General features: G+C 39.5%; 1 protein-coding gene across 1 annotated transcript; it reads left to right on the top strand.

Moving 5' to 3' along the window:
- Positions 1 to 390: 390 nt before the first annotated feature.
- LOC129104235 (kinesin heavy chain-like) lies at positions 391 to 27,810 on the top strand (the record flags this gene model as incomplete). The annotated part of the gene is made up of 25 exons (XM_054614811.1): positions 391 to 516; positions 6,114 to 6,201; positions 6,308 to 6,381; positions 9,232 to 9,336; positions 10,556 to 10,604; positions 10,700 to 10,755; positions 11,715 to 11,802; positions 13,485 to 13,609; positions 14,024 to 14,128; positions 15,182 to 15,330; positions 15,725 to 15,873; positions 16,156 to 16,325; positions 16,545 to 16,613; positions 16,699 to 16,905; positions 17,445 to 17,591; positions 18,009 to 18,197; positions 19,848 to 19,965; positions 20,071 to 20,147; positions 24,205 to 24,314; positions 24,688 to 24,789; positions 25,098 to 25,158; positions 25,263 to 25,334; positions 26,731 to 26,835; positions 27,136 to 27,352; positions 27,645 to 27,810. Coding segments are annotated over exons 1-25 (2,924 nt in total), but the record flags the coding sequence as incomplete, so codon positions are not given.

A 27,810-nucleotide genomic window follows, 5' to 3' on the forward strand; every position in this document is an offset into this window, starting at 1 on the left:
TATTACATATATATATACATAGTATATATATTGTATACAAACCCTAAATGTTTTGTATGAGCTGATTAATGATTGAAACAGGAAGGACTCCATATCCCAGAGGTCCTTGCGGCTCAGAGGCGCAGGTGGTCCAGCGGAGGAGGACAGACAGCATCCTGACGGAGAGACGGTGTAACGGGGACGAACCTGTCTGTGTGACCGTGTGGAGCTGCCGGTTGTGTGTGTGACCGGGTGGAGCTGCCGGTTGTGTGTGTGACCGGGTGGAGCTGCCGGTTGTGTGTGTGACCGGGTGGAGCTGCCGGTTGTGTGTGTGACCGGGTGGAGCTGCCGGTTGGTGTGACCGGGTGGAGCTGCCGGTTGTGTGTGTGACCGGGTGCCGGTGCCGGTGGGATGGCGGACGCCGCGGAGTGCGGGGTGAAGGTGATGTGTCGCTTCAGACCGCTGAACGACGCGGAGCGCGGCCGCGGAGACAAATACATCCCCAAGTTTAACGGAGAGGAGACGGTGGTGGTGGCGGTGAGTCTGTGTGGGTTACCGGAGGGTTACCGGAGGGTTACCGGAGGGTTACCGGAAAACACGGGAGGTACGGAGGGTTACCGGCACGCCCTCCGCGTCCAGTCTGACACACAACAGACACACAACAGAAACAATAGAAACACAACAGACACACAACAGACACACAATAGAAACACAACAGACACACAATAGAAACACAACAGACACACAACAGACACACAACAGAAACACAACAGACACACAATAGAAACACAACAGACACACAACAGACACACAACAGACACACAATAGAAACACAACAGACACACAACAGACACACAACAGACACACAATAGAAACACAACAGACACACAATAGAAACACAACAGACACACAACAGACACACAATAGACACACAACAGACACACAACAGACACACAACAGACACACAATAGAAACACAACAGACACACAATAGAAACACACACAGAAACACAACACAATAGAAACACAACAGACACACAATAGAAACACAACAGACACACAATAGACACACAACAGACACACAACAGACACACAACAGAAACACAACAGACACACAACAGACACACAACAGACACACACAACAGAAACACAACAGACACACAACAGACACACACACAACAGACACACAACAGACACACAACAGACACACAATAGAAACACAACAGACACACAATAGAAACACAACAGACACACAATAGACACACAACAGACACACAACAGACACACAACAGACACACAACAGACACACAACAGACACACAACAGAAACACAACAGACACACAACAGACACAATAGAAACACAACAGACACACAACAGACACACAACAGACACACAACAGACACACAACAGAAACACAACAGACACACAATAGAAACACAACAGACACACAACAGACACACACAACAAACACAACAGACACACAACAGAAACACAACAGAAACACAACAGACACACAACAGACACACAATAGAAACACAACAGACACACAATAGAAACACAACAGACACACAATAGAAACACAACAGACACACAACAGAAACACAATAGAAACACAACAGACACACAACAGAAACACAATAGAAACACAACAGAAACACAACAGACACACAACAGACACACAATAGAAACACAACAGACACACAACAGAAACACAACAGAAACACAACAGAAACACAACAGAAACACAACAGACACACAATAGAAACACAACAGACACACAATAGAAACACAACAGACAACACAACAGAAACACAATAGAAACACAACAGAAACACAACAGAAACACAACAGACACACAACAGACACACAATAGAAACACAACAGACACACAATAGAAACACAATAGAAACACAACAGACACACAACAGACACACAATAGAAACACAACAGACACACAACAGACACACAATAGAAACACAATAGAAACACAACAGACACACAACAGACACATAATAGAAACACAACAGACACACAATAGAAACACAACAGACACACAATAGAAACACAATAGAAACACAACAGACACATAATAGAAACACAACAGACACACAATAGAAACACAACAGACACACAATAGAAACACAATAGAAACACAACAGACACACAACAGACACATAATAGAAACACAACAGACACACAATAGAAACACAACAGACACACAATAGAAACACAATAGAAACACAATAGAAACACAACAGAAACACAACAGAAACACAACAGATTATGTTTAATATAAATATAATGACACAGGTGGATTATGTTTAATATAAATATAATGAGGTGGATTAAGTTTAATATAAATATAATAAGGTGGATTATGTTTAATATAAATATAATGAGGTGGATTATGTTTAATATAAATATAATGAGGTGGATTATGTTTAATATAAATATAATGAGGTGGATTATGTTTAATATAAATATATAATGAGGTGGATTATGTTTAATATAAATATAATGAGGTGGATTATGTTTAATATAAATATAATGAGGTGGATTATGTTTAATATAAATATAATGAGGTGGATTATGTTTAATATAAATATAATGAGGTGGATTATAGTAGATATACAGAGGAGAGTTCTGTTTGTTTCTCTTTAATGAGACATCATTATTTCAATAAAAACAGATGCTGATGTTTCTTTTTCAGGTTTATGGGTTAAATATAAAGATGGAATAAAGTCAGAGTTTTGTCTGAAAAGCTGCTCTCAAACAAGAACTAATGATATTTGATGTATGTGATATTGTTTAATCAGTTTTTTTATTTGAAATAGGAGATAAATCTTAAACCCCTTAAAAAGGTCAAACCTCTTTATTGAGAAAAGAAAAGTCAATTTTACAGATACCATGAATGAAACATAAATGATCTGCTGACACAAGCAGTTGTTTGTCTCCTCACATCACATCTTGATCAGATGTTTCACTTTGATGCTCATGTCAACAGAAATGTAACATTTCTCCTCCCAACCCTTTATTCAGAAGAGACAGATGGTGCTGCTGCAAAGTCTCATGGGAAATGTAGGCTGAAGGCCGTCATGGATCTTGTGACAACATGATGGTGCAGATGTTTCCCTCTGACTATCGGAGAAGTCCACTTCATCTCTGTTTAAATATACATTTTGACATAAAATAAATAGAAAGGCTTTCAGGCTGGGAGTTGATTTTAAACGTTTCTCCTGCATCATTGATCAGCAATCCTCTCTCCGTTCTCTGATTGGTTCAGTCTCCTCCCTGAGGGATGCAGTTACCATGACGACAGGCATCTGATTGAAACAGACTGACTGACCTGCTGAGGAGGAGACAGACTCTATTTATTTATTTATGCAGCCCTGAATGTTTTTCAGATTTGTAATGTTTCTGTTGTTCTTCTGTAAAACAAGAACTTCTTCAGTTTCCTTCAGATAAACAGATGTTAATGATCTTTCTTCTCCTGGATGGAGATTATTAAGGACCACGTCAGGTTGTTGTCAGGTTGTTTGGACCACGTCAGGTTGTCTGTGGACCACGTCAGGTTGTTTAAGGACCACGTCAGGTTGTTTGAGGACCATTACATTACATTACAGTCATGTAGCAGAGGCTTTTCTCCAAAGCGACTTACAGTCAGTAGTATGTTACATATCATTCACCCATTCACACACTGATGACAGGCTACCATCAAGGTGCCACCATCAGACTCTAACTAACATTCATCATCAGTCCACACCGATGGCCTTCAGGAGCAACTTGGGGTTAAGTGTCTTGCCCAAGGACACATCGACTGCCGAAGCCGGGTATCGAACCACCGACCCTCTGATTGGAGAACTACCTTGCTCTCCACTACGCCACAGCCGCCCCATGTCAGGTTGTTTGAGGACCGCGTCAGGTTGTTTCCTCCTCCTCAGCTCTATTGATGTAGAATCAATGATCTCTTACATGGTCCAGAGTAGTTTCCTCTGGTGTAGATGTGGACATGCTTTACAGATCTGAGGATTGTTTGATTTAAATCACCAGCTAAAGTAAAAGTACCATCCGGTTGTTTCTTACTGTGTCTGCTGATGACCTCATACTATTCCCGTCATGCATTTTTTAAATTTGCATTGTTAGGAATGTAAACAGCAGCAAGGAAAACACTGGTGAATTCTCTGGGCAAATAAAATGGCCGACATCTTAGCATTCGACATCAGGGAAACTTTGACTCTGTGTGATCACCAAGCATCATTGATTTAAACACACATTCCGCCTCCCTCTGCTTACCGGAGTCTGGGTTCTGTCGGCGCGGTAAACAGTCCACTCGTCAGGAGCATTAGCTTGATCCTGGATGTTGTGATGTAGCCAGGTTTCTCTAAAGACACTGTCTCATTTACTGTTGATGGATTAACCTGAGCCTTATTTCATCCATGGACCGGACCAAAGCCGGGAGCATGCTGGGTAGTGGAATGACCTCCGGTCCAGGCTGCTTAGTCCTTCCCCCGGCTTTCTTCCTCCCTCCTGGGTCGATCACAGCCATTCAGACGTTTTGTTCAACCGGTCTGGCTGAGGGTCTGAAGATTTAGTGGATGGTGATCATCTCAAGAGCAGCTGCTCTGAATCCTTTACTGTCTTTTCTGATGTTGATGAGTTTATCGTTGTCATAAATTGAGTCTATGGAAGCTACCGGCAGCCAAGACTGCACACACTACTGGTACCAGTTGATATCTGTGGTGGTACCAGTAGTGTAGCACTCTGATCAAGTTTATTCCTAAATCTGGAACTCAGGAACAAAGAGCAGGTTCTTGTCTCAGGACTTCAGGGGAACTATGAAATATAATTTCCTAATAGGATCTCCTGAAGAACTTCTGTCGTTTCAGCTTCTCAATATGACATTTTTCTGCTTTTCTTTGACATTTATGAGAATAAACTGGTTTAAAGATAAAGATGAGAAGAGCTGCTGCCTTGGTCTTAATACATGTTAATACGTTCATCCCCCCATAATGCCGATAGTGGAAATAAAAGCAGTTATGATTCCACTGACATTTGAATATCCGGTGAATCTCTGACAGACAGTCTGCGTGTGGATGCTGAGTTAAATGTCATTTAGTGTCTAAAGACTAAAGCGAAGCTGCGGACTCGTCTAATCTGTCAGGAAATAGTTCACATTCCTTTATGAGTCCTCTCATCGGTTTAACAAAGTACAAAACGTCCACCTAAACTCAAGAAGAAATGACACAAGCCTCCACAAAAAGAGTGACGCTAACTGAAATATAATTATTCATTTTAATATTAGGAAGCACTTTCTTATTTTACAGATCATTCAAAGAATATGCAGTAAAACACAGAGATCTTTCATCAAATATGATTTATGTCTTATAAGAATATTTATTTTAAAGTATCAGGTATCTATTAAGCTATGACTTAATTCATGATGACGTCACACAGACATCTCCTACCTGCTCCTCAGAGGATAAAGCCTTTGTGTTTTAATGGCTCCATGACATTCCCATTAGCGCCACCCTCAGGATATGTTATTAAATCAAGAAATAAGACAGCAGATGATTGGTTACTAACCCTTTAAACTTCAGTGTGAAGCCCAACTTCATCTAAACCCTCAACGTTTGGTGAAATGTTTCAGAAATTCTCCAAAAGCAAAAACATTTTTACATTTTAAAACAATTAACAACATTTATTCACGTAATGAATTCTTCACTTAGCGTTAAATTCAATGTAATGTAAAATCTTTTTATACCTTCAGCTTTTTGGAACATTCTGCTCTTCTGGCTGCTCAAAAACTAAATCTCCACTTTCCAATAAAAAACATGTTCCGTTAAAGTGATTCTTCAGCCAAAGTGTCATTTACAGAAATTTAGATTTGAACTGTACTATTGAAGCCTTCTTTGTAAAATCATTCCTAACAGGAATGATTCTCCGGTTAGAAGAGTGGTGGCTACTACTATTAATCATTCTTAATAGTAGAAAATATATATTCTAAGTGATTTATTTGAGTTCATCAGTATTTTGAGCAGCCACAGAACTGTAGGCCTATAATACGATACGGTCAGGAAGAAAACACAGTGTGAAAACAGAGGCTTTTATTTTGACAGTGTGTTCCTTTGTTTCAGGGGAAGCCCTATGTGTTTGACCGGGTCCTCCCTCCGAACACTGAACAGGTTCAGGTGTACGACACCTGCGCCAGACAGATCGTTAAAGGTGAGTTCCCCTGATGATCAACCTGTTATATACATATACATACATATATATGTACCATAATATATGTATACATGTATGTATAGTTTATATGTGTACTTTGTCTCAGATGTGTTGGGAGGATACAACGGGACGGTCTTTGCTTACGGTCAGACGTCATCAGGAAAGACTCACACCATGGAGGTCGGTCTGATTCTCTGCCACACTTTGTCTTTATGTCTTTATGTCTTTATGAAAACATTTCATAATAACTTGTGTTAATGTGGAGGACGTCGGTCTCCATCATGGTGTCAAATACCTGCTTTCACATGTGGATGACCGTTTGTTATATTGTGTGTGTAATTTAGTTTCACTGTGTTTCAGTGGATCTGTTTCAAATTGAAGCCGACACCAGAATATTTCACGTCAAACTACTTAAATATTTAAAGGTTGAGGAACTATTTTTAAAAAACACTTTCCACTAACTCTCCTGCATTTGTAGATCAGAGACTGTGTAAAGAGTTGTGAAACACAAATCCACACGTCTTAAATGTTATATTAGGGTTAGGGTTAGTACTGTTATGTAATCAAATATAATGTTATGTGTCAGGCATTTAAAAAAATATATCTAGTTTTGTAAGATCTATATAATGTTTAGTCCCAAATACAGAATCTATGTAAGATATTGATATTTATTGAACTTTTCTTAAACGATCTCTGATTTGTTGGGATGGGTTAGGGTTAGGTTTGTTTTTGGCTTTGACGTTGCCTTTGTGAACAACAGCACACTATCATGGTGTCCTCATTCACCCGTTCACATTCAATTCAATTCAGTTTATTTTGTAGAGCCCAGAATCACAAATTACAAATTAGCCTCAGAGGGCTTTACAATCTGTACACATGTGACATCCTCTGTCCTTACACCCTCACATCCTCTGTCCTTAGACCCTCACATCCTCTGTCCTTCCCTCACATCCTCTGTCCTTCCCTCACATCGGCACAGGAAAAACTCCCCTAAAAAACCCCTTTAACAGGGAGAAAAAAGGAAGAAACCTCTGGGAGAACGACAGAGGAGGGATCCTTCTCCCAGGATGGACAGAATGCAATAGATGTCATGTGTACAGAATGAACAGCATAACAGAGATACAACACATTCAATGTATATGACATAAATGATTCATATAATAAGAGTAGTAAGCAGAGTAACGAAGGAAAAAACAATTAAGACTACTTAACAGCAGCAATTATTATAGTAGAATTATAATTATGAAATAGGGATAGTAATGTGACTAATAATAATAATGGTAGTAGCAGTGGGTGTCAGTCGGCTCACAGCAGGAGGCACGACTACGGTCCAGGTACCACAACGATTCATGGAAACCTGCAAAGCGAGAAAGCACAAAGACTCCAGGGTAGAAGCAAAGTCAATAAGCGTAATAGTACAGGCAATAATAATAGTAATGTGACTAATAATGATAGTGGTAGTAGCAGTGGGTGTCAGCAGGGCCTCAGCAGGTGGCCCGATGACAGTCCAAATATAACCCCGATTCCTGGGAACCTGCGAGGCGAGAAAGCACAAGGACTCCTAGCTTCATGGTTCTCTTCCGGAAAACGGTGGATTGCACCCTCTGGGTTGGGAGTGAGTCACTGCCCCAAGCAAGGGAGTTCAAGTATCTCGGGATCTTATTCACGAGTGAGGGTAAAATGGAACGGGAGATGGACAGGCGGTTCGGTGCAGCATTAGCAGTGATGCGGGCGTTGTACCGGACCGTTTTGGTGAAGAAGGAGCTGAGCCGAAAGGCAAAGCTCTCGATTTACCAGTCCATCTACGTTCCAACCCTCACCTATGGTCATGAGCTTTGGGTAGTGACCGAAAGAATGAGATTGCGAATACAAGTGGCCGAAATGAGCTTCCTTCGTAGGGTGGCTGGGCTCAGCCTTAGAGAGAGGGTGAGGAGCTCAGCCTTAGAGAGAGGGTGAGGAGCTCAGTCTTAGAGAGAGGGTGAGGAGCTCAGCCTTAGAGAGAGGGTGAGGAGCTCAGCCTTAGAGAGAGGGTGAGGAGCTCAGCCTTAGAGAGAGGGTGAGGAGCTCAGACATCCGGAGGGAGGTCGGAGTAGAGCGGCTGCTCCTTCGCGTCGAAAGGGGCCAGCTGAGGTGGTTCGGGCATCTGATCAGGATCCCCTGGACGCCTCCTTTAGAGGTTTTCCAGGCACGTCCAACTGGTAAGAGGCCCCGGGGTAGACCCAGAACACGCTGGAGAGATTATATATCTCGTCTGGCCTGGGGTTAGGGTTAGGGCTCCTCGGGGTCCCCCAGGAGGAGCTGGAAAGTGTTGCTGGGGAGAAGGACGTCTGGAGGACCCTCCTTAGCTTGCTGCCCCCGCGACCTGGCCCCGGATAAGCGGAGGAAATGGATGGATAGAATAGCTTCAGTTTCTTCGGAGTTTAACATCAAGAAGTTACAGGTCATCCAGGTTTTTATGTCCGTAAGACATGCTTGAAGTTTAGAGAACTGGTTAGCTTTTGCAGCCCACTGCTCCTGGATGGGTTAAATCGATAGATATAACTGGGTATCATCTGCATAACGTGAGTGTTTTCTGATAATATTCCCTAAAGGAAGCATATATAAGGTGAATAAAATTGGTCCAAGAACAGACCCTTGTGGAACATTCATTCACTGATGGAAACATTCAAGCTGTCTTCTGCCCATCAGCACCAAACGAAATATAAAAACATACTCATCTTTTTTCTATTGGTAGATCATCAAACATACATTTGTCACCAATGCTGAGCCTAATTTCACAGTTTGACCTCAGAAAGAATCAACAAACTCAACATCTAGTGTTTACTGTTCTCACTCTTACTGTACAGCAGTCAAATGTTTATGGAGTTTTCATTTATGGAGTATTCATTTATTCAGTATTCATTTATTCAGTATTCATTTATTCAGTATTCATTTATTCAGTATATTTTCATCACCTATATTTCAACTGTTTCATCAAACGGAGCAGCTGTTGAATTGATTGAAAGTCATAACAATACTTTCTTTTTTTAGGGGAGTCTTCACGACCCTCGTCTGATGGGAATCATCCCTCGTATCTCCAGAGACATCTTCGACCACATCTACTCCATGGACGAAAACCTGGAGTTTCACATCAAGGTGATGATGTTATCTTTACACTGATGACATCATCAGTCAAATCTAACCGAAACAACAAAACGTTAAAACATTTTATTGTTTTACTTCATATGGTCTTTAATGCATTTTTATTTTGGATAAATAATTTGTAGTATTTTTATCGGTATTTTATCTCAACTGTCCTGCAGTAACCTGCAATAATTAGCGATATGATAAATAAGTAAATATCAACATAATTTCTCACCATTGAAACAGAAACACATGACGTCACATTGACTCTATAAAGTACAAACATAAAATAATTAAATATTATTAATGTGTTTTCATGTCAGCCAAATTAAATCATTCACACACTAAATATTACACACACTAAATATTACACATTATTTTTGGTCCTCAGGGACTACCCTAACCCTGTAGCTTCCTCTTTTATTACACGGTTATTTATGTATTTACATCACAATTTGTCTATAAAAAGTCAAATCTGATCTGTGATCAGACCACCTGCAGAGACTCAGCATTAGAAAACTAGTGAGGCGTTCACTGACCCGCCAGCTCTCCATATGTTCCCTGTTCACCAGCTGCTCTGCACCTCTACAGACAGGTATAAATACCATGTAACATATGACACTCTGAGTACTCTTAGTCGTATTAATAGTCTTAGTATTACTCATATCATTATCAATCATTTTTATGAGCTTTGATTGAAAGAAAATCTATTGCAGTTAAAGTTCTGTTTGACATCTTTTGTGAAAACGAAGTGGCTTATTCCCTGTAAATTTAAATATTGAATATAGCTAATAAAAGCAAGACTAGAAAATATACAGTGTTTCATTTTTATCAATATAACTGTTGTTAGAAATCACAGGTATCATTACAGACGTCCTCTTCAGCCTGAGGATAACATGTTGAATAATAAGAAATCATATATAATATAATATAATATAATATAATATAATATAATACATAATATAATATTATGTAGTGTAATATAATATAATATTATGTAGTGTAATATAACATAATATAATATAATGATATAATATATCAATGTAATGTAATGTAATGTAAAGTAATATAATATAATATGATATAATATAATGTAGTGCAATATAATATAATATATTATAATGATATAATATATTAATGTAATGTAATGTAAAGTAATATAATATAATATAATAACATAACATAATATATTTGTACATAATGAAAAATGAATGTCTGTTTTTTTCTGCAGGTCTCATATTTTGAAATCTATCTGGATAAAATCAGAGACTTACTGGACGGTGATGATAATATTTAATATCTATATTGATATATAATATATTGATAATATTGATGAATGAAATTCACGTTCTGACTGATGTGATTTATGTTTCAGTGTCAAAGACCAACCTGGCTGTTCACGAGGACAAAAACAGGGTTCCTTTTGTGAAGGTATCTGCTCTTTAGTACTTAAGGGATGTTGTTGAGCCTACAGGTTCTGTACTGTGGTACTAGAGTACTAGAACAGTACCAGTACCGCAGTACCAGTACTACAGTTTCAGCTCTGCAGTATCTGCACTACAGTACCAGTACTTTAGTATAAGAACAGCAGTATTGGCTCAGTTTCAGTACTGCAGTATCAGTAATGCAGTATTAGTAATGCAGTATCACTACTACAGTATCAGCACTACAGCATCAGCACTACAGTATCAGTACTGCAGTATCACTACTACAGCATCAGCACTACAGTATCACTACTACAGTATCAGTAATGCAGTATCACTACTACAGTATCAGCACTACAGTATCAGTAATGCAGTATCACTACTACAGTATCAGCACTACAGTATCAGTAATGCAGTATCACTACTACTACTACAGCATCAGTATCTACTGCAGTATCACTACTACACATCAGCACTACATCACACTACAGTATCAGTAATGCAGTATCACTACTACAGCATCAGCACTACAGTATCAGTAATGCAGTATCACTACTACAGCATCAGCACTACAGTATCACTACTACAGCATCAGCACTACTATCAGTATCAGTATCACTACTACAGCATCAGCACTACAGTATCACTACTACTATCAGCACTACAGTATCACTACTACAGCATCAGCACTCAGTATCACTACTACAGCATCAGCACTACAGTATCACTACTACAGCATCAGCACTACAGTATCACTACTACAGTATCAGCACTACAGCATCAGCACTACAGTATCAGTACTGCAGTATCAGTACTACAGCATCAGCACTACAGTATCAGTACTACAGTATCAGTACTACAGTATCAGTACTGCAGTATCAGTACTACAGCATCAGCACTACAGTATCAGTACTACAGTATCAATGCTACAATAACAACACTTCTCTGATGTGTATTTCCTGTCAGGGCTGCACGGAGCGTTTTGTTTCCAGTCCTGATGAAGTGATGGACGTCATCGACGAGGGAAAAGCCAACCGACACGTCGCCGTCACCAGTAATTCTACTACTACTAATACTACTATTACTACTATTACCACCACCACTAATACTACTACTACTACTACTACTACTACTACTACTACTATTACTACTATTACTACTACTACTATTACTATTACTACTTCTACTGCTAATACTATTATCACCACCACTTATACTACTACTACTATTACTACTACTACTATTACTACTACTATTACTACCACCACTACTACTATTCTCACTTCTGCTATTACTACTACTACCACTACTGCTACTACTACAATTACCTCTTCTACCAGAACTACTACTACCACTACTACTATTATTACTTCTACTACTATAACTATCCATTTTATAATTGTACTCCTACCTGTATTACTACTCATATTAATATTGTTACTAATACTTATTTTAATACTTCTATTCCTCGTGTTACTACTACTTCTTCGACTACTGCTGCTACTAGTTCTTTCAGGAGAGGCTAATACACAAAACATATGAAGTACTAACTTTGCATTTAAAGCTACGTAACATTGGAGAAACCAGAAAGCTAGATTTAAAAAAATGTTCCACCTGAAAAACACATTCCAGTACTGTCAACACTTTACCATTGGAAGTACCAAAAAGTACTTTTTTCAGAAGTTATGGATCGAGTGAGAACGTCGCTAAGTCATCAACACCAACAGTCGTAATTATCACAATGAACTTAAACATAAATAACCAGATCGTTGAGTCCTCTCAGTAAAACAGCGTATAGCACTTCTCTTTTTCTTCCTCCTCTCTCCTGTCCATCTCTGTCCATCTCTTTCCATCTCTGTCCATTTCTTTCCATCTCTGTCCATTTCTTTCCATCTCTGTCCATCTCTGTCCATCTCTGTCCATCTCTGTCCATCTCTTTCCATCCCGTTCCATCTCTGTCCATCTATTTCCATTTATTTCCATTTATTTCCATTTAATTCCATATCTGTCCATCTCTTTCCATCTCTTTCCATCTCTGTCCATCTCTTTCCATCTCTTTCCATCTCTGTCCAGCTCTTTCCATCCATCTCTTTCCATCTCTGTCCATCTGTGTCCATCTCTCTTCATCTCTTTTCATTTATTTCCATTTAATTCCATCTATTTCCATCTCTTTCGATCTATTTCCATCTCTTTCCATGGGCTCTGAAACTGATTGCTGAGTATTTTACAGTTATAATCAAAGACCAGAACTTTACGTTTATAAGAAGTATTTGTTTAATTGTTGCAGTAAAAACCTCACACAGCTTTCATCAGCAGATGACAACAGAGTAAAACACCAACAAAACAATGATCTCTTTGCCAAACTGTCTTATTTCCAGAAGATTCAATAGTTACTTCCATTTTCTTACAAAGTGAAGAGTTCTCCACCAATACGGCATCTCACCTTCTCTAAAATGATCAGATGTCAGGGGTTTACATGATTATTAAAGCTTTCTAGCCAACAACAAAAGAAAGTGACTTGTTTCTTTGTTTCCCTTCAAAGAATCCGCTTTACTTCCCACTATAAACATGAACGTTGTTGCCCTATAACTAATCTGATTTCTTTACATTTGGACTTCCAAAGACAATGAAGGTTCCAGTTATTCATTTTGTTGTAAACTTACTAAGAATATGTAGAGATATGTAAACCTTTATGTGTTAGTACTATGATGTACTTTCTTCTGGTTCCTCCTGCAGACATGAATGAGCACAGCTCTCGCAGTCACAGTATTTTTCAGATCAACATCAAGCAGGAGAACATGGAGACGGAGCTGAAACTGTCGGGGAAACTTTACCTGGTCGACCTGGCAGGAAGCGAGAAGGTCACCTTTGCTTATTTCACTCATTTATTGATCCGTTACATCACGCCACCTCCGTTGTTACAACATTCAATACTTAATGTTCAGGTCACATGATCATTTCCTTTTGAGAGTTAAATCAGAGCTAAATAAATCAACTGATAATATATGTAACTCAGAACTGACTCCTATTCAGTAGAAGATAGAGCAGTAATTAATAACAGCAGCTAATAAATAGCAGTGATTGATAACAAACACAATATATGATCAACTTTTCATTGATGAAATTATTAAACACTGATTGGTTGATCAATGGATAGGACCATCAAAGAACAGATCATCATAAGTTTCTTTTGTTAATTTTAATCAAAATGATTTTTACAAATATCTGATGATGATATTGGTGATGAGGATGAAGATGATGAAGTTTTTGAACAGGTGAGTAAAACTGGAGCTGAAGGCGCCGTGTTGGACGAAGCCAAGAACATCAACAAGTCTCTTTCTGCTCTGGGGAACGTCATCGCTGCTCTGAGTGAAGGAACAGTGAGTCCTCAAAGCTAACATAACATGTTCTAATGTGGACCTGAAATATTGACAAACATTACATGTTCTAATGTAAACCTGAAATATGCACAAACATTACATGTTCTAATGTAAACCTGAAATATGCACAAACATTACATGTTCTAATGAAATATGCACAAACCTGAAATATGCACAAACATGTTCTAATGTAAATTACATGTTCTAATGTAAACCTGAAATATGCACAAACATTACATGTTCTAATGAGAACCTGAAATATGCACAAACATTACATGTTCTAATGTAAACCTGAAATATGCACAAACATTACATGTTCTAATGAGAACCTGAAATATGCACAAACATTACATGTTCTAATGTAAACCTGAAATATGCACAAACATTACATGTTCTAATGAGAACCTGAAATATGCACAAACATTACATGTTCTAATGTAAACCTGAAATATGCACAAACATTACATGTTCTAATGAGAACCTGAAATATGCACAAACATTACATGTTCTAATGTAAACCTGAAATATGCACAAACATTACATGTTCTAATGAGAACCTGAAATATGCACAAACATTACATGTTCTAATGAGAACCTGAAATATGCACAAACATTACATGTTCTAATGAGAACCTGAAATATGCACAAACATTACATATGAGAACCTGAAATATGCAAACATTACATGTTCTAATGTTCTAATGAACCTGAAATATGCACAAACATTACATGTTCTAATGAAATATGCACAAACAACCTGAAATATGCACAAACATTACATGTTCTAATGAGAACCTGAAATATGCACAAACATTACATGTTCTAATGAGAACCTGAAATATGCACAAACATTACATGTTCTAATGAGAACCTGAAATATGCACAAACATTACATGTTCTAATGAGAACCTGAAATATGCACAAACATTACATGTTCTAATGAGAACCTGAAATATGCACAAACATTACATGTGCTTTAGTAAAAGTAAATTCAGCCACTTGTCAAACTTCAGAACTCAGTAATGTAACTTCCATGTACTTCCATGTTTATAGAAAACCCACGTCCCGTACCGAGACAGTAAGATGACTCGGATCCTGCAGGACTCTCTGGGAGGAAACTGTCGAACCACCATCATCATCTGCTGCTCTCCTTCCATTTACAACGAGGCGGAGACCAAGTCCACCCTCATGTTCGGACAGAGGTACCGTCCAGGAAATCATCTGATATACTTTTTGTTTCTATTATTCTTTCCAACATAGTACACACCCCACAGGAAACAGATTAAGTACACTGCATGTATTGAGGAACATGTATAATGACTGAGTTAATACACATCTTTATCCATGTACGTGGAGGGTAGAGGGAGTTTATTTTGGAAGCATTGTGCAAAGTTTAGCAAAGACTAAATGATCTCTTCTTGACTGAAGTACAGATCTCAACTTCTTTCCTTTGACTTCTTCTGTTAGTGCTTGATGACACAGTTTTTAATTACCTTCATCAACTCTCACAACACCTTATAAACTCCATCTACCAGCTGTTATCTGTCACACAGCACACAAGTGAAGACACCTTCCTGTGTTGATTTTGTGTTTTAGAGCTAAAACCATAAAGAACACAGTATCTGTGAACCTGGAGCTGACTGCTGAGGAGTGGAAAAAGAAGTACGAAAAGGAGAAGGAGAAGAACAGGAGTCTGAACATCATCATACAGAAACAAGAGAACGAGCTGAAACGCTGGAGGAAAGGTAAACAGTAGAATTACAGTGTTGCATTACAAAGTCATCTACCACCAATGTGAGCTTGCATACGTTTAATTGACAAAAGCAGCACTGCTGGATGATGTGGGGTTCAACTTTATAGTGCACTTCGTTCATCTATCCACTGAGCCAACAGCGGTCCTATTGCAATGAACAAGGGGGTCTGAAGGCGGCCTTACACCCTGTTCAAAGCTTGACTCATGAGCCTGATTAAAGTTACACACTGAGCTCTGATTGGACAGTATTTTTCTGCACTCCTAACTTCTCCAGGTGAGTCTGTACCTGTGGAGGAGCAGCTGAGCAGCAGAAACAAGAAAAGCAGCAGTGAGACAACAGCAGTGATGGACAGCACTGCCCCGCCCCCTGTCCCTCTGTTAGACGAACAGAAGAAGCAGTACGAGACGCTTATCACTGACCTGTATCACCAGCTGGACGACAAGGTGAGTCCTACCTGTCTTATCATCTCCATTATAAAGGGAGTCTTACCTGTACCATCAGCTGATCAACAAGGTGAATCCTCAATGTAACATCAGCTGATCAACAAGGTGACTCTTAAATGTAACATCAGCTGATCAACAAGGTGAATCTTACCTGTAGCATCTTGCACCCTTTTGTTCTAACTAAGTCTGTGATTAAAAATCAGCTGACTCATGTTTTAGGATGATGAGATCAACCATCACAGTCAGACGGCCGAGAAACTTAAACAGCAGCTGATTGATCAGGACGAGGTGAGTCTCACTGAGCGTTTAACCCACTCTGCTATATAAATCTCCATAGAGATTTATATATATATCCTCATAATCCATTATTCAGCTGTTGGTGTCGAGCCGTCAGGACTATGAGCGCGTGCAGGAGGAGCTATCGCGACTGCACAGGGATAGTGACGCGGCCAAAGAGGAGGTGAAGGAGGTGCTGCAGGCGCTGGAGGAGCTTGCCGTCAACTACGACCACAAGAGCCAAGAAGTGGAGACCAAGAACCACTGCAACGATCAGCTGAACGAGGAGCTAGCACACAAAACTGTGAGTACACATGAAGAAGCAAGGGTGAGGACACTAGGACACTAGGATGTCCAGATGTGAGGGTAGGATGGTAGGATAGAAGGATGTCCAGATGTTAGGGGAGAATGGTAGGACGGTAGGAGGTCCAGATGTTAGGGGAGAATGGTAGGATGTCCAGTTGTTATGGTAGGATGTCCAGATGTAAGGGTAGGATGGTAGGATGGTAGGATGTCCAGTTGTTATGGTAGGATGGTAGGATGTTCGGGTAGGACGGTAGGATGTCCAGTTGTTAGGGTAGGATGGTAGGATGGTAGGATGGTAGGATGGTAGGATGGTAGGACGGTAGGACGGTAGGATGGTAGGATGTTAAGATGGTAGGATGTTAGGATGTCCAGATGTTAGGGTAGGATGGTAGGATGTCCTGATGTTAGGGTAGAATGGTAGGATGGAAGGATGTCCAGATGTTAGGGTGTCAGGGGCAGGGGGGAGGCATTAGGCACCAGCTCTACCAGTGAGCTATCTATGTTTGATAGAGATCAGCTCTTCCTCTTGTGTTTCAGGCGAGTCTGGAGGTGGTACAGAGGGAGCTGTCCACCCTGAATGAAGTCAGTTCTCATCATAAGAAGAGGTCAGCAGAGATCCTCAGTCTGCTGCTCAGAGACCTTAGTGACATCGGCAGCCTCCTCGGTACCACCGACCTCAAAGCTGTAAGTCTTGAACTCTTCTTCTACTGTTCCAATATTCATTTTACGTATAAATTTGTGTGGCGTTGACTCCCGAATACTGACTATGGACGGAACTTCAACATTTTCTTTGTAAAAAGCAAAAATAAAGCTAAATTTAAATCATCTATATGTGTGTGTATAGTAATGTTTCTTACTCAACATGCTAAAGTTGTCTGTTTTTCATAAGTTTGAACCTGATTGAAAGTCCAAGCATTATCTTAATTTGCTTTTATTTTCTCATTAATCGATTGGTCTGTGAAATGTGAAAGTAAAACGCTCGTCATCTCTTCCAGCTTCCCAACCCAATGGACCCATTAAGGTTTAATAGGACATCACGATAAAACAGTGTTTAATGAAGTGTGGACGTTCTGTCACGTCACTGTCTCTCTGTCCCTTCAGATGACCGAAACGAGCGGAGTGATGGAGGACGAGTTCACCACTGCTCGTCTCTACATCAGTAAGATGAGGACTGAGGTAAAATCTCTGGTGAACCACAGCAAACAGCTGGAGGTCGACCTGACAGAGAACATCTGTAGGAAGGAGGCCAATGAGAAGGAGCTCAACACTTGTCAGCTGCTCGTCTCTCAGGTAATTGATTACATTTAAAGTTCAAACAATCAACACCTGTCAGTGGCTCATCTCATATGTAATAGATAACTTTTACCAGAGTTAACCCAAAAACAATTGAATGGATGAATTAACTTTAAGGAAGTTAAAACCCCTTAAACTGGTTTTAATAAAATACTTGAACAATTATGAATAGTAGTTTTGATTATCGTTGTGATTGTGATCATGTTATGATTGTGATTATGGTTAAGATTGTGGTTATGGTTATGGTTGTAGTTATGGTTATGGTTATGATTGTGCTTGTGGTTATGGTTGTAGTTATGGTTATGGTTATGGTTATGGTTATGATTGTGATTATGGTTATGATTGTGATTATGGTTATGACTGAGGTTATGGTCATGATTGTGGTTATGGTTATGAGTGTGATTGTGGTTATGTTTATGATTGTGGTTATGGTTATGATTATGATTATGATTGTAATTATAGTTATGGTTATGGCTGTGGTTATGGTATGATTGTCATTATGGTTATGGCTGTGGTTATGGTATGATTGTGGTTATGGTATGATTGTCGTTATGGTTATGATTGTAATTATGGTTGTGGTTATGGTTGTGGTTATGGTTGTGGTTATGGTTGTGGTTATGGTTATGATTGTCGTTATGTTTATATTTGTTTATGTTTATGTTTCTGGCTATGTTTCTGGCTATGTTTCTGGTTCTGGTTCTGATTGTGATTGTGATTATGGTTATGGTTATGGTTATTATTGTTACATTACATTACATTACATTACAGTCATGTAGCAGACGCTTTTATCCAAAGCGACTTACAGGAAGTGTATTCAACATAGGTATTCAAGAGAACTACTAGTCACCAGAAGTCATAAGTGCATCTCCTTTCTTAAACAAGCATCTTAAAGCATAAACCAGAGCAAAAGTATAGTGCAGAGGCAGATTACTACGAAAACAATAATTGCAACAGACTAATCCGAATATAGTAAGTGCTACAAACTACTACGAATAGGATAAGTGCAGTAAACAAATACAAATTCAATAAGTGCAGCGAACTGATACGAATACAGTAAGTGCAGCAACTAATACGAGTGCCATAAGTGCTACGAGGAAGGCTCCGGGTAGTACTTCCTGAAGAGGTGAGTTTTCAGCCTGCGCCTGAAGATGGTTGTTGTGGTTATGGTTATGATTGTGGTTATGGTTATGATTTTAATTTTAATTATGGTTAAGGTTATGTTATGGCTGTGATTGTGGTTATGGTTATGATTTTAATTATGGTTATGGTTGTGGTTGTGGTTATGTTTATGAATGTGGTTATGACTATGGTTATATTATGGTTATGGTTATGGTTATGGTTATTATTTTGATTTTGGTTGTGGTTATGGATGTGATTATGGTTATGATTATGATTTTGGTTATGGATTTGGTTTCGGTTATGTAATGATTACGGTTATGGTCATTATTGTTATGGTTTTGGTTTTGGTTATGGTTATGTAATGATTATGGTAATGGTCATTATTTAGATTTTGGTTGTCGTTATGATTATGATTATGATTGTGATTGTGATTGTGATTATGATTTTGGTTATGATTATGATTATGATTATGATTTTGGTTATGGTTTTGGTTATGGTTAAGGTACATATTGAGTGTGCTTGTTGCAGCTCCAGGCGAAGATTGTGTCTCTGACAGAAGACCTGCAGAGGTTGGAGCAGAAGAAGAGGAAGCTGGAGGAGAGTCAGGACGGCCTGATGGAGGAGGTTGCCAAACTCCACGCTCAAGGTCAGAGGACGTCTCCATGACAACAGGAAACACTAAACCTAACCAGGAAACGCTGTTCTCTGGTTGGCTGTCTGTTAACAGCAACGTGTATGTGTGTGTGTCCAGGTCAAATGCACGAGGTGACGGTGATGGACAAAGAGAAAGAACACATGAACCGACTGAAAGATGCTGTTGAGATGAAGGTAAAAATCATAAATCCTACAATAACTTTAAAGTGGCCCTATTATGCTTTTTCCCACTCTTCCCCTCTCCTTTAGTGTGTTATATATATTTTTGTACATGTAAAAGGTCTGTAGAGTGTAGAACCTGAAGTCCACGCCTAAAAGGAGTTACCCTCTCCCTCAGAAACACTGCTCCTGAGCTGCCTGAAACGGCTCCATTGAATTATCTCCTTCACTTCCGTAGCTTTATGAGGTCACAATGTAACTTAATGAGGGCGTAATGTAACTTTATGAGGTCATAATGTAACTTTATGAGGTCACAATGTAACTTGAGCGGGGTAGCTGACCAATCAGAGCAGACTTTGTTTTCTGGAGGGAGGAGCTACAACGGAGCGTTTCCCAGAGAGGGTGAGAAGAGGAGCAGCAGGACAGAATGATGAGAACAACAAGGAGGATTATGAGCATTAACGCATGAAAACATGTTGTAACTGTAACTTGAGGTAAAAATATGTACCCGGAAAATAGCATAATAGGGCCTGTTTAAAAGAACTACTAACGTCTACTACTTTACAATAATGATACTTATTTGACATCACTGGTGACATTTGTATCCATCAGGATCAACATGAGAGAGAGAGGGAGGGAGAGAGTTTTTTATTTTTAAAAAACTTTATTTAAAAAACAACATGCCATTGTTCTCATGGCAATAAATAAACACAGATTCTTCAGATTTCATCTTAAAGGGGGATGAATTTTAAGTTGTTTCCAGTCACACAACATATAGCCTCTTTGTAGCACCATTTTTCCATAAAATCCTTAATGTTGTTCATACCTTTAAAAAAATCTAATCAATCTAAACCCCCCCCCCACCATCATGTTGAGCAGCTGACATTTTGTTGCATTTACTTTCTTATAACCGACTCCTAAAATGAACGTATTCTCGGACCACGTTTCACCGAACTGTTTAAAAACACACTGCAGTTCATTAAAAAGGTGACAGAGTCTCTCACATTCATAAAAACAGTAAAAACAGCTCCACAAAATGGACATCAGATAAACAAATCTAGTGTAGAAACTTTTGCCTAATGGCGTACACTCTGGTCGTAAAAATTAAAAAGTTATTAGGTAATGGTCTGATAAAAGAGAGTTCTGTGGAAAGACAATTACATTTTAAATAAACCAGAACAAGGTCGAGGGTTAAAACAGTGAGTCGGTTTCTGTACACACTGACAGAAGCCAATAGAATCTAATAATGAAATAAACACAGTACTAAGGCTATCATTATCCACATCCACATGAATATTAAAATCCCCTACAAGAATAACTTTGTCTGTTTTCAGGACTAAACTTGATAAGAACTTCAGATAGGAATTCAGAATACGGGCCTGGTGCGTGGTACACTATCACAAATAGAATTGGCTGTAAAGCTTTCCAGGTCGGGTTTGAAAGACCCGACAAGGTCAATTCAGTTTATTTTGTATAGCCCAAAATCACAAATTACAAATTTGCCTCAGAGGGCTTTACAATCTGTACACATGCGACATCCTCTGTCCTTCCCTCACATCGGCACAGGAAAAACTCCCCTAAAAAACCCTTTAACAGGGAGAGGGCGGATCCTTCTCCCAGGATGGACAGAAGTCAATAGATGTCATGTGTACAGAATGAACAACATAACAGAGTTACAACACATTCAGTGTATATGACATAAATTATTCATATAATCAGAGTAGTAAGCAGAGTAACGACGGAAAAAATTAAGACTACTTATAATAAAAGCAGCAATGTATAGTAGAATATTAGTAGAATATAATATAATATACAATATAATATAATATAGTAGAATTATAATAATGATATAGTATTAGTAATGTGACTAATAATAATAATCGAAGTAGCAGTGGGTGTCAGCCGGGTCACAGCAGGAGGCACGAACACGGTCCAGGTACCACAACGATTCGTGGAAACCTGCGAGGCGAGAAAGCAAAAAGGGCTTCAGGGTGGAAGCAAAGCCAATAAGCGTAATAGTACAGGAAATAATAATAGTAATGTGACTAATAATAATAGTGGTAGTAGCAGTGGGTGTCAGCAGGGCCACAGCAGGAGGCACGATCACAGTCCAGATATAACCCCGATTCCTGGGAACCTGCGAGGCGAGAAAGCACAAGGACTCCAGGGTAGAAGCAAAGTCAATAAGCGTAATAGTACAGGGAATAATAATAGTAATGTGACTAATAATGATAGTGGTAGTAGCAGTGGGTGTCAGCAGGGCCTCAGCAGGTGGCACAATGACAGTCCAAATATAACCCCGATTCATGGGAACCTTCGAGGTGAGAAAGCACAAGGACTCCGGGGAAGAAGCAAAGTCAGTAATGTGCATAAATAGGAGATTAATACATAAAGATGGATGGAGAGAAGAGGAGAGAGGAGCTCAGTGTATCCTAGGTAGTCCCCCGGCTGTCTAGGCATATAGCAGCATATATAGGGGCTGGACCAAGGAGAACCTGAACCAGTCCTAACTATAAGCGCTATCAAAAAGGAGGGTCTTAAGCCTGCTCTTAAAAGTGGTGATTATGTCTGCCCCCCAGACTGAAACTGGAATCTGGTTCCACAGAAGAGGAGCCTGATAACTGAGGGCTCTGGCTCCCATCCTACTTGTATATAGGTTATACATCTCATCATTGATCAGGTTATACATAAAAAGTATTTAAACACGCTTACTTAAATTTATTTAATACTTGATACTTCCTTGGCTGTGTGTTTGGGATCATTGTCTTGCTGAAATGTCCACCCTCGTTTCATCTTCATCATCCTGGTAGATGGCAGCAGATATTTATCAAGAATGTCTTGGTACATTTTTCCATTCATCCTTCCTTCAATTATATGAAATTTGCCAGTGCCGTATGCTGAAAAACAGCTCCACACCATGATGTTCCCACCTCCAAACTTCACTGTTGGTCTGGTGTTTTTGGGGTGACGTGCAGTGCCATTTGACCTCCAAACATGGTGTGTATTATGGCATCAAAAGAGTTCAATTTTGGTCTCATCTGACCAGACTATATTCTCCCAGTATTTCACAGGCTTGTCTAAATGTGGTGCAGCAAACTTTAAACAAGCTTCAACATGCTTTTTCTTCAGCAATGGAGTCTTGCGTGGTGAGCGTGCATACAGGCCACGGCGGTTGAGTGCATTACTTATTGTTTTCTTTGAAACAATTGTACCTGCTAATTCCAGGTCTTTCTGAAGCTCTCCACAAGTGGTCCTTGGATCTTGGACAACTCTTCTGATAATTCCTTTCACTCCTCTGTCAGAAATCTTGCGAGGAGCACCTGGTCGTGGCCGGTTTATGGTAAAATTATGTTCTTTCCACTTCCGGATTATGGCCCCAACAGTGCTCACTGGAACATTCAGAAGTTTAGAAATCCTTCTGTAACCAATGCCATCAGTATGTTCTGCAACAATAAGGTTGTGAAGGTCTTGAGAGAGCTCTTTGCTTTTACCCATCATGAGATGTTTCTTGTGTGACACCTTGGTAATGAGACACCTTTTTATAGGCCATCAGTTGGGACTGAACCAGCTGATATTCATTTGCACTGACAAGGGGCAGGACTGCTTTCTAATTACTGATAGATTTCAGCTGCTGTCTTGGCTTTCCATGCCTTTTTGCACCTCCCTTTCTTCATGTGTCCAATACTTTTTCCCTGTGTCATTCCATTTTATTACACATAACTTCATTTCTGAACTTATTTGTTTGGTTTTCTTTGTATGTATGGATTACTTGGGTTGTTACCGACATTTGGTGAAAATTTCATGTCATAGCACCTTTAGAAATATATTTACTTAGAAAAATGGTGACGTGTTCAATACTTATTTTACCCGCTGTATATATAGATATGTAAGTAACTATGGCCTCTGTCTTCGCTAACTTCACGTTTCTCAGAATGGAGCTGCCGATAACCAGAGTGGGGAGAACCGGTTAGAACCGTGAAGTGGTTGGTGGTGACCTGTGTGCTTCGACTTACTGCTGAATGTAAATGAAGCGAGTTATAGAACTGAAATGTTTCTCCTGTTTTTTCTGAAGACAACTCTTGAGGAACAGATGGAGAACCACAGAGAAGTTCATCACAAACAGCTGAGTCGCCTCCGTGATGAGATCGAGCAGAAGCATAGAGACGTCGACCAACTCAAAGAGTAGGTTATTGATTATAATAACCGATCACTGACTGATGATCTCTATTGATCATTGGATCATAAGTGAATGACGTGGTTTTAATCAAAGTAAAGTCAAGTAATAGTTGTATTATTGTCATTATATCTTTCTTTTTAAAACACAGGCGTGTGTGACGGCATTCATTCGAGCACTTCATTATGAATTCAAAAGTGACTCTTCTTTTTAGTCACATTTAAGTCATTTGATTGTTGTTTTAGTGGACAAAAAGATTTTCACTGTGAATTTTCATCCTAATTTTTGTTGTACATTTTGATTTAGATGACTTTTAAGAATTTGAGGCTACGACTGTATAAACGCCGTGGCCAAATAAATGTGTTGTTTGTGTTAATAAAGTGTGAATCAGGCTCTGCAGCTGGAGAACCGGAAGCTTCAGTCTGACTTTGACAAACTTAGAGCTGAGGATCAGATCAAAGGCCAGAAACTTCAGAAACTGCAGTAAGTTTGTACCATTGTGCTTACCCTGGACTCAACAACCATCTCTGCTGCTTTTGGACAAACATCCTCACATTTCCTACGAATAAAAAAAACGTCAGTTGGTTTCTTTCCATTCACCAGTTTTTATGCAATCTAAATACAATTTTAAAAAAATCTGATAACAGTGTTTCCTATTGGATGAGGTCTAAAAGTTGGTGTATGGATAAATCAAAAATATTGGAGAAACAAGCATTTATTGACATTTGGATGAAAATAATTGCATCAGGCAGGTTGTTTTATTAAACTTAGACTTTGTTTGTGTGATTAAGGTTCCTGAATGCAAAGAGAGAACAAGCCAAAGATGACCTGAAGGGTCTGGAGGAGACAGTGGTAGGTGGATTATTTATTTTTATATATCTTTAAACATTTATCATATCTTGTCTGCAGAAGTGACACATCTGAGAACTGCTGAGTTATTTATTTTCATCCAACAGGCCAAAGAGCTTCAGACGCTGAACAACCTTCGCAAAGTCTTCATCCAAGACCTCGGCAGTCGAGTCAACAACGTAAGAAAACCTGTCAGTCTATCTAAGCGTTATCTCCACCAATAACAAAATCTAGAAAACTTCACAGAGGACATTATCTTAGAAAATGAGTGATTGATGAAAGTATTTAGCTTCAGAACAACCAACCAAAGTACAACCTGCAGGTTTCTCCCCTGCCGAGGTTTGGGTGCAGCGTTGGGCGTGAATGTGAATTACTGATCGTCTTCAGAGTGGATGAGTGTTGACCATGGGGAATAGGACAGTGGTGTATCCTGACGCTTTCACAGGTGTAGAGGTCTACATTTATAAAAATGGCTAATGTCCTTTTTCTGGGATTTATTTATTGGGTGCCACTGCAGATGAAAATAAAAGCATGATAGTAACATTAATAGTCATAGAAACTTGAGTAATAATAAAATGAATAGTATCAGTGGGTGTCAGGCAGGGCCAAGCCTAACTATAAACCAGAACAAGCCCTGACTATAAACCTGAGCCAGCCCTAACTGTAAACCTGAACCAGTCCTAACTATAGACCTGGACCAGTCCTAACTATAAACTTGAACCAGTCCTAACTATAAACCTGAACCAGTCCTAACTATAAACCTGAGCCAGCCCTAACTATAAACCTGAGCCAGCCCTAACTATAAACCTGAGCCAGCTCTAAATATAAACCTGAGCCAGTCCTAACTATAAACCTGAGCCAGCTCTAAATATAAACCTGAGCCAGTCCTAACTATAAACCTGAGCCAGCCCTAACTATAAACCTGAGCCAGCTCTAAATATAAACCTGAGCCAGCTCTAAATATAAACCTGAGCCAGCCCTAACTATAGAGATTCCTTAAGATAAGACGGTGCCTGTCCAGTTAGAGCTTTGTAGGTAAGTAGAAGAATTTTAAATTCTATTCTTGATTTAACAGGGAGCCAGTGCAGAGAAGCTAATACTGGAGTAATATGATCTCTTTTCTTAGTTTCTGTTAGAACACGTGCTGCAGCATTTTGGATCAACTGTAGAAATTTTAGAGACTTATTAGAGCAGCCTGATAATAAGGAGTTACAGTAATCTAGTCTAGAGGTAATGAATGCATGAACTAGTTTTTCTGCTTTGAGACAGGAAGTGACTGATTTTAAAATGTTACGTAGGTGAAAAAAGGCTGTTCTTGAATGAGTGTTATCTGGGAGTTAAAGGACAGATCCTGATCAAATATAACTCCGAGATTCTTTAAGGTAGTGTTGAATGGCAAACTTAAATATAGTTGTTGTCTGTTGTACTTGTCAGCAGTTTGTGGGATGTTTAAAGGATTTATAGGATAATTTTGTTTCTTTGTGACAGTAAGATTTTAAAAAGGATGTCAGTACATGGGTTCAGGTGTGAACCTGAATATGAGCTTTGAGGTTTTCCTGTTTCTTGTTTAAACAGAGTTCAGAGAACGACTGTGATGAGGCAGGCGGCAGTCTGGCTCAGAGACAGAGGATCATCTTCTTAGAAAATAACCTGGAGCAGCTCAGCAAGGTCCACAAACAGGTAAGTGATCACACCACATGGAAGCTTCCACACCTGTTCATCTTAGTTACTGTTGCTAAACTCACAATCTTTACGTTCACTTCACATAATAGAGTTTACAATGACAGAGCCTGCATATTTGCTATTACTTTGCTATATATATATATATATATATGAACCTCTTATCTGTTCAAATCTCCTTTAAATGCACATCTCTAAAACTCGATGAAACAACACCAACTGTGAGTCCAGCCTGGCGTTTGATAAGAACACTTTATCCCTCTAAATGAGTCAGTAAATTTAACCCTTCGTATTATTCAGCTTGTGCGGGACAATGCAGACCTTCGCTGCGAGCTACCCAAGTTAGAGAAGCGTCTACGGGCCACAGCAGAGCGAGTGAAAGCTCTGGAAGCTGCCCTGAGAGATGCCAAGGAGTCGTCCGTAAGGGACCGCAAACGCTACCAACAGGAAGTGGACCGCATCAAAGAGGGTGTTCGCTCCAAGAACGTCTCCAGGAGAGGACACTCTGCTCAGATAGGTGGGAAAATGTTGTTTCAGCCCACAACTTACCAAACATATTAATAATGCAGATCTTTAGGACGTACCCGAGGGGGGTACTAGAGCAAACGTTATTAAATATAAAGGGTTCATCCTCTGAGGACTTCCAAGGATTTTTGTGTGAGTTTGGGTCTTGAAGCTGGCTCTGGTCACTAGATGAGTTGTTCTGATCCTCTGAGGAGAATCCAGCAGCAGTTTCATGGCTTAGACTGAATCTGGTACATGTTTGAAGAAGCCAACAGCTGACTCACCTTTCACCTGTCTTCATGTAGCCAAGCCAATCAGAGCCGGACATCAGCATCATCAGCACCCATCCTCCTCTCCATCCATCAGGCTGGCCATCCGAGGAGGAGGGGTGAGGTCCAGTCCACGTCATCAGTCTCCCCGACAGCCACCACCTCATCAACCACAACAACAACCCCATCAGAGCCACATCAA

This window comes from Anoplopoma fimbria, chromosome 16 (assembly GCF_027596085.1).
Source record: "Anoplopoma fimbria isolate UVic2021 breed Golden Eagle Sablefish chromosome 16, Afim_UVic_2022, whole genome shotgun sequence".
Taxonomy (NCBI): Eukaryota; Metazoa; Chordata; class Actinopteri; order Perciformes; family Anoplopomatidae; genus Anoplopoma; species Anoplopoma fimbria.